General features: G+C 38.0%; 1 protein-coding gene across 1 annotated transcript in view; it reads right to left on the bottom strand.

The window, feature by feature from the left end:
- Positions 1-1650: 1650 nt before the first annotated feature.
- Positions 1651-9243, bottom strand: part of LOC104496223 (parafibromin-like) — a gene marked incomplete at its 5' end in the record, with an annotated part of 18175 nt that continues 10582 nt past the window's right edge. Inside the window, 4 exons of the mRNA XM_010139306.1 lie at positions 1651-2536; positions 3767-3908; positions 7030-7130; positions 9031-9192. Coding sequence (XP_010137608.1) covers positions 2500-2536; positions 3767-3908; positions 7030-7130; positions 9031-9192 — 442 coding nt within the window. The remainder of the gene's footprint in view (positions 2537-3766; positions 3909-7029; positions 7131-9030; positions 9193-9243) is intronic.

Below are 9243 nucleotides of genomic sequence, written 5' to 3'. Positions count from 1 at the left end.
AGCAGGAATCTGATTGCAAAATGGCTCATTTTATAAACATCGCTACTTTTATGACTAACAAAAATATGCATGATCAGGTGCCAACTCCTTCACAAATACATATTTTACAACTTGGGTCGTAAATTGCTTGCAAGTACAAAATTCTAAGATGTTAAAGGTCTATGCTCAATCCATAAAAAATTACACACTTCATACACAGATGGCACGGATCTGGCTCTTCTGCCGCTATCACATCCATGTCACTTCACTAGTCTCAGAGGAGTTACTCCCAATATATACATCAGTTTACATCTAAATCAAGCCATCTCCTCTACGCAGTATTGGGCCTGGGATTATACGTGTGTTTAAAACAGACATGAAACAAAGGGCAGGGCATGGATAACTGGACCGTGACTATTTGAAGACCACTATATAGTCTGTATATCACAGTGCGCATGAAGAACACGTTTCTTCGAATTGGCTTCTTTAATTGGCTGCCCATTGTAGAAGTCTCTTTTGAAGTGCACAGGCAATGAAGTACTGATTAAGTCTGAAAAAAATTACATTTCTAGTTGGAAATTTGAGTTAAAACACCCATACATGATATCCCACTATTTAAAGCAGTAGTGAACCCTAAATTGAAGCACTTCCACATGGTAGCAACTGCTGTGTCGACAGCTTTTCTCATTATAGTACAGGTTAAAACAAAGTACTGAATGTTTTAGCACATCCTCTGTGACATGGACACATCTGTACTAAGTTTAAGCACTGGGAAAAACAGTCATTTAGTAATGCCCAACTGCCCAGACAAATCGGAGACCTCCTAGTCTTTCTGTACTGCCTCCTCTCCTTAAGCCACTTGACGGAATCCATTCAAAAATCCAGTGTCGGCTTTTAATCCGACACTGTTGGATTAAAAGTCACTGGGTTGTTTTTTCCTTTTTTTTTTTTTCATATTTCAATTAAGACCATTTAAAAACAGTAGGCTCAACATAGCAGAGGTGGAAACAAACAAAAGTCAGATGTCACAGTCCTCATAAATTTAAGACATTTTTAAAAGCCTCTTCAGGAGATGTGCCTTCTGGTTTTATTAGGAAGGTAACATCAAATAAAAAGCAAAACTAAAGAGGAATAGGTAGAACATTTTACTTCTGTCAAACCTTGAATGTGAAATGTATTGAAGAAACATGGTTTGGAATTTCAAGAACAGGAATATAAACATGTGTTTTCTATCCTCGAAAAAAATTCATGCGGGTATTACAGTATTTGATCATCTCTACATCTGCCAGTACGCAACATCAACTTCATGTTATTACACAGAGAGCGAAACCATGATTCGTACAAATACCGGGGTCTTCGGGCCTCAGTTACACTGCAAATCAAGAAATCGATTCTTTGGTAATTGGAGAAGGCTCATTTTCCTTTCCACTGCAGGACTGGTAGAAGGCTGTACTAGTCTCAGAAACCTACGGCTCCTGTAGACACAGCCTGGGCTACTTTTGTCACAAGAAAATAATATTAGAGGTATAAATGCAAAGAAGTTAAAATTATTCATTCCTTGTGGTGGCTGTTTCAGGAAAAAAAAAATCCAAACTCTCTCCTTCTCTATGCACTGTTTAATCTAGGTAACATTTAGACTCATATGTAAAGGTATTTCGGTAGCTGGGAATGTACACATGCACGCTTTCCGTTTAAATAAAAAGACCTCTGTGGAGAATGGCAATTGCAAGTTAACATGACTTGAAGGTATCCTTATAATAAAGTTTAAAGATTTAGTAAATCGGGACATAACAAATCCAAAAAAGTGTTTCTAGATTTTTCATCTTCCCTTTTTCAACAAAGACTGACAGCATATACATATACAGGTTGACATTTTGATTTATCCAAAACAATTTTCACTTTGCTCAGTTTGCAAGGCCTATTGACTAAAATGTAGTATCATTCACAACAGAATATTTTCAGTAAGTGAAACAATAAGCAAAGAAAACCAAAACTAAGCTCAGAAGCTAAGTGGTTTAGAAAGCCTGGTAACATCTATGTGTGCGTAAGTGTGTCTATAATTTTTTTTTTTTATACATTATATATATAGACACATACGCACGCATATATACACACACGCACGTGCACACATGTGCGCGCACACACACTCCTGTAACCTGCAGCAAAGATCAACCTATTTTCTAATAAGGAACAAAACACATTATTTAAAAATGTGGCTAATTTAACAAAACAGAGAAGAAACTGCCGCTATCAAAATATACAATTTGAATTGCAGACTAGAAGGCTAACAACATTAAAAAAATAGTTTTAAGCAAAACCCCCTTGCTTCTGAATAACAACAGGTATCAACCTGCCATAGCATGAAGCATCCAAACAAGGTTTTATAAAAAGTTTAAACTGTGACCCTTCTTCATTGTAAAGTTCTTGACATATCATATAGTGCGGGCTCTGGTCTCCAAACTGGAGCCCCTTTCATTTTTCTCAATCCATACTTCAGGAACTAAATGGCAGCTGAAGGATTCAGAATCTCAAGTGAGATTTGTGCTTTACCATATACCTGAAAAAAATTAACAGAAGACAACATTACTATTTTTTTGGTATTTACAGAAATTTTACTGTCAGGAATATTAAGCACAGACTTTGGTAAAACAGAATTCTTAGAGAATTAGCGAGTTGCCAGAACGGTGCAATGTCTTATCTGCCACACAGCTCTGTATTACGCACAATATCTGCCCCATTGAGAGTCAACCAAAACTTTTGTCTCAAAGAAAATGCACGTTTCACAAGGCATCATGTGACTTCTAAGATTGGAAGGCTCTTGGATAAAGCCAACTCTAGTTCCTTCTGGGAATCCAGATACATAGTTTAACTGAGAAGTTTAAATAAGAAGCCACAGAGAGTCTGATGCTTGGAATTATTTTGACAATTTCCATAGGATTTTTTCTTTTTGAAGTTCACTCGACCATTTGAGGAGTTTGCTGTGCAATCACCACAAAAAGATTAAACATTCATGAAATGCATGGATTTTCCTCCCTTCCCTCAATATTTCTTCAGCTGTTCACAAGAAAGTTTCTCCTCTATAACATGAAAACGGTATTGCAACGAATTTTCTAGTCTGAGAGTTCTGAACCACAGAGAAGCCAAGTCAGAAGCAGTGCTGCTCTTCCCAGAGATGCTGGTGCTTCTCCATCCCTCACTTTTCACGGAAGGCAGAACTAAGTACTTCAAGAGCCCCTAAGATGCAAAAGAATCACCAGTCCAAAACTCATTATACTCTGTATCTTTTTTGACTTCCTTCCTCTTCCACCCAGTGCTGTGAACTCGAGGACGTCAGGATAAGATAATGCTCTGTGGTTCTTCACCTTATGGTAGTTTCTCACCTGTTCTAGGCTGTCATGTAGTGAGGTGGAGAGAGAAAGAAGCAGAGCTTCTAAGCTCAGAACAGCAGTCCAAGAGGGGGGCTGGGGGAACAAAGGAAAACTCTACTCCACCAAGCTTGTTGCCCATTCCTTCTGCCTAAAGGGAGGTGGGGAAACATGGTACTAGCTGATGATTAAGAGTAATTTCCCTTCTTTTAAATCCATGCACATTATTATTTATAGTCTGTAATAAAATACAGCGGGTGTATATTTAACTGTATCATCAGAGAAACTAAAAAAGCAGTATTTTGAAGCTAAAACACTGCTCAGATGTCCAAATGGTATACAATTCCCTTGTTGCCATAACTTTTCATTCCTGCCAAACATCACAAACCATGAGCATAACGGATTTTCAATGAGGAACACACCTGTCCAAAGTTTCCCAGAAGCGTAGAAATACTGGCCTGTCCAAGTGTCTTTTGTGGTAGCTTAGTTCTAACACTGTTACATCCCATTTCTGCACGTTTGGATCCAGACGTACTTCATCATATTTGAGATGAAAAGCTTTAACTACAGGAAACAGGATAACATTTAGTGCACAAACATGATGACTTTACAGCATTTAAATATCATCCAAAGAGAATTCCCACCACTCCTCTTTCAAAAGAGAGACTAAGATCAAAATTAATAAGCCCATCTCTCAAGAAGCCAACTACTTAACAGAGGGCGCAGAGCTAAACCTAGTGGTCAGTGGCAGCTATCAGGCTGTCATGCTCTTACAGATTTAAGAGTCGCTCCTGTTTTTAGATGCATAGGTCCCAGGAGGATAGCAGAAACTCACTGCCAATTCAAGCACATTTTCTTGGAGAAACAAAGATGATCTTTCTAGAAATCTTTGAACTGTCCGAGAATTAAACAAACAAACAAATTTAAAAAAAGCATTTCTGAGAGCATTGAGAAAGAAGCCTGGCTATTTCCTGAAAGTCTGTGTCAAAGATTGATAGCAGAATGCCAGAATAACCCCTAAATGCTACATGAAGCATGCCGAGAAATTAGTAACTCCCCATTTCCCCTAATCTAGTGCTCAGTTAAAAGTAGTAAAATATTAACAGTGATTTTGCTCTTGGGAAGTATTGTCACATGTGAACTACATAAAGCTTAAGCATTAACACAGTGAGCATCAAGGAGAATGCAGGAAGATTTTTATTTCCTTAGCCAAATCATAGTTTTGGCAAAATATGGAAGCCTTGCGCAATCCTGATCTGGTAACCAATTTGATGCATTGTCTATTTTGGGTATTAACTGAGAAGTAAAGCAGAAGCATTTGACCAGGCTTGTGAAAAATAGTTGTTTTTAATGCCATGGTTGTATCTTTTCTGGTACCACATGCCACATTTTTTCTTCCACGAAATCCACCCACCTAAAATAAAGTAAAAGTAAAATAAAATAAATCAGTCCCCTTGTCCAGAGACAGGTCAATCTATAAAATGATGTATCTGTGACCTTTCTGGAAGGCTGGTATCTGAAATTAGCTTTCTTTTTTCAGTTAACAAACTAACGCAGCAATCATCTGTCTTGTAACTTTGCCAGATAAATTTTCAAGCTTTGTGAATGAAAACTAAGAATACATATACGTGACCTTTGCTATACCATGTCTCTAAATATCTCCAGAGAAAGCAAGTAAAGATATACTGGGGCTATGTATTCGCAGAAAACCAGAGCCTCTGCATTAAGGTTAAACAATACTGCGCAGAAGACAACCCGCTTCTGAATCCGAAACAAATCAGTATTAAAATGCACTCAATGTGCTGTAGCAGCAAGGCCCTTAAAACGGTATTCGAAACTATTTGGTCCTTAAAGCGACACAACTGAAAATTTCACCTCAAGCATTCGTCTGCAGATGCAAAACTCAGCTTGTTTGCTACGTCAACAGTAAGACACTCAGACCACGTGTAAAGAAAACTAAGGAGAACAATTTCAGAGGCTCAGCTAACAAAATGCTACATGACACAGCAACTGAAGAGATAAAACCAGCTGGGCAGGCTCTGGTCCAGCACAGATTTTATTGAGGAACTTCCCATGGTAAGCTACCTGCTTATTCTCCAAAACGACAGCAATAAGCTTTGAATATTCGTTAACAGCTACAGACCCAGTGACTTACACGACGACCTGTTGCAGACCCCAGAAACCACATTTACGACGAGTCCTGAAGGCTGTAAATACGGGCAAAGCCAGAGCTTCAGGAGAAGGCAAACAGATACAGCCAGGCTGATGCTGCCTGTGCTCGCTCCATGAGGAGCAGTTAGTCATCAGGAAAAGCCCTACAGATACTGTTATCAGGAAAATATTTTTAAAATACCTTTCTTTGAAACCATACAACGCACTTCTAAAATTATAAAAGGTCCATTTCAATGTATCTTCGAGAAAAGGAAGAACAGATATACTCTGACTTGAAAAATTTACAAGAAAAAATCACAAAGAATTTGTATGCCTTCAGATACGCAGGGTACGACTTTGATCTTTTGGCATAGTGAAGACTTCAAAAATGACACAGCATGTCATAATTCCTATGGCTCTCTACACATTCATATGTACATAATGTGAAAATTAATAGGAACCAGCATGCAGCTACTAGCTACACCTTAATATTTAACAGCATTTTTCTTGGTTTTGTCTTTCACAACATCCATTTTCTCTGGATCTTCATTTCGAGCACTGGCTTTCTTCTTCCATTAGTCTCTTTCGTTAAACACCTTCCTGGGGTGTATTTTTTCTTTTACATCGACCTTCAGGCTCTTCCACTCTCTCCCTGTTGGCTCTCAATCCCCCCTTAAGCGACTCACTCTATTTTTGTGTTCTCAGATACATTCTTCGCCTTCATCCAACTGTTTTCTGTTTCTGCTCTTTACCAAACTACCATATTCTTTCTTCACACACCAAACATATGCACATATAAAGCCTGATCAAACTGTTGCCTCATCATAGTGACTGGAAGATGACCACACCTGTAGCTCTCAAGTCACTGCACGCTATAGAAACATCTATTTTCTAAGGTAGCTTCACCATGAAGCAACAGAGAACAGAAGCTGACAGTTTCTTTAGATATCATTGCGCACCTCACAGTCAGAAGAGTGAATGTGCAAGAAAAGTGCTTCTCAAAGCACACTGGATGTATTTGTGATAACTGAAAAAGCTGTTCAGTTCTGTACAGTGGTAACACGTAGCTCACAACTCTGAAGTATTTGTATCTTATTAAACTTCCAAGTTTTTGTCAGAGAGCAGATCATACTTGTAAAGCTTTCCTAGTGAAATACTAGGTGATTAATCCTCTGTTCAAAGTAGCAACGGAATTTGAAGGCAGCCTGTAAGTAAACCTGTTATCTAGGTAGTGTTGTAATATACATTGTCTTTTCACCTTTTTCTAGAAGCTTCGAAAGTAAACACTAGCTATTTCTGAACCTCTTGTAAAGATGAGAACTCTGCAGGGATTTCCATGAATTTCCGTGGGTCAGAACAGAACTGCCGAGGGCACATTAGTATTTGCCATCTGTGCAAAGACCTTGTCTTCTCAACGACGGAGTCCAACAGCACTTTGCAGTACTTTGCCATAAGAATAACCACCCCACAGAAAGCCCAGAGTAACACACCCCAAAACACTTAAATGACAAAAAAAAACCCCACAAACTCTTACTTTTTGCGAAGATATCGACAGGCGATCCGTCAGGCAAGAGCCAAGGCCAGCCTTTGAACTGCCAAGCAGGACCTTGTACGAACACTGCCACCACACGATCCCTGCGAACACAGGCAGAGAGGGACATGGTGACGGCCTTGGCCATTTTAATCACCTCTCTCATACAGGCAATACACCCTAACTAGTTTATTCAGTAATAGCAGTAGAGCACATTTAACCACCGCACCGCTGCTTTTCCTCTGTTAAGCAAAAAAGAAAACAAAACTCAGTGTGATTTCACTTCAGCCCAGCTTCTCATGTTACATTTATAAGAAGTTGAACAGTGTTTATTTTTGGTCATTATTACTCGGCTTTTACAAAGTCCTCCAGCATTCTAGAGATAATCTTCTGTGAACAACATTGTAAACTTACATATATCAATTTAAAAGCCTTTATTCTGGATACTGTTAACATCTATTCCAAAAATTTATTAGAAGAGACAGCCGCTAAATTTCTGCAAAGTGCATCATTTTTTGTAAGGGTATGCAACCATTACTTCCAGTCTAAGAATATAAATTTTGATTAAGATGAAGCTTTTAAACTGATAAAGATTTTAAGAAAACCTCACCACTTTGAGAAAAAATGATCTCCCACATATAGTCTTTTTCTCGAACATGTAAATCATCCAACCATGGTTCCTACTTACTACAACAAATAATTATGTCCCTAATCTCATCCCCAAATTTAATTAATTGTAAAATCTAGCAATTCCCTAATGAAAAACAACAAATCAAGGTGGAATTTGGCTTTTGGTTTTTTAAAGACAGCCTAAAACTTTGCCATTTAAAATTACATTGCAGGTTTTCTAACAGTTAACAGGAAAAAAAAAAACTCCAAACAGTGACATTAAGTTAGTTTCTAGATACTAATATCTGATTGTCCTTTGGATAAAAGCAAGCTAAAAACCCGGCACCAGTTCATCACATCTTTGGTCAGAGGCACTTTAGGAACTGTTTTAGACGGTTCTTAAAGATTTGATCAGTAAACTTTAACTGTTATTTGAATATTTTTTATGTTCAATGAATATATATGAATATATGTTATTTGAACTGTTATTTGGTATTTAGAATTTTAAACCTGCAGATTACTGATTAGCTCACGTTCTCAGTAAGAGAACAATTAATTTAGGAACAGGACCTTTTCAACGTACTCCTCTCCAGCAAAATCTACTTTGGAAGTTACAAAACCACCAAAAATGTGATCATGCATGTCTAGAATCTTCACCCTTGTGAGGAAGCAAAAGTGTTGCCTAAGCTATTACATCCAATAATAAAAATGTGTTTCTCCAGAATTTTCCTGCTCGAAATGAACTGTTTTCATGGTGCTGAAGAATGGGCTACAGACAAAATACTCTGTTTCCTGCTGCTTATTAATTGTAAAAGCTGCCTATGATTCCCTTGCCCCAACTGGGGCTCTCCCTTCAGAAATAAGCTTCCATCATTCAATCTAGTTCGATGAATCTGATTCAATACTGAAATCACAGTTCATTCTTCAGCATCTGATGTGATTTTTCTTTCTTAAACTAATAAAGTTTGAGTAACAGATGCCAGAGGCTTGCAAATGTATCTTCCCAACAGACCCTCATTCAGAAAGCAGGTAAGAAAGGAAGATTTTTCTCTTCGATCATGCTTCAGTAACTTGCACACTACAGTATCATGAACCAGAAAAATAATATGAATATTCCTATACGAATTTCTGGAACATTTCGGGCAAACCTAATAAAATTAGTTGTGCTGCTCATACCGTTAAGATATAGAGTGCTGCAGTTTCTTAAGACCTTTTAAAAAAGTTTATCTTCATATGATTTTCACCTGAAGAGAAGATTCCTACACAGTTAACTATCAAATCCATTCTTATACCTGTATCTCCACTTTTTAGTGAATTTAGCAGCCTTTTCTCAGTTCCCTCCAAATTCTGCTTTCTCCTGGCTAAGAAATTTTGTAAAGAGGAAACATATTTTACCAGTCTTGTGGCATAAGTTTCAGAGGTTGGTCTACTACTCTGTAAGGTACAGTGACGCTGACTGTAGTTCCCCCAGGCTGCATCTGGTCCTTCCTTCTCTGTATTAGAGTTTCGTTCTCTCGTTGACAGCCTTGTTTCTTCTTTTCATCCGACGGCACAAACCTTGGGGAATAAAGAAATGTTCAGTAGACAAAAGCAGTGTATTTGATGTAA

This window comes from Buceros rhinoceros, unplaced genomic scaffold (assembly GCF_000710305.1).
Source record: "Buceros rhinoceros silvestris isolate BGI_N320 unplaced genomic scaffold, ASM71030v1 scaffold8947, whole genome shotgun sequence".
NCBI classification, from domain to species: Eukaryota; Metazoa; Chordata; class Aves; order Bucerotiformes; family Bucerotidae; genus Buceros; species Buceros rhinoceros.
This window is presented reverse-complemented; position numbering and strand designations above follow the sequence as displayed.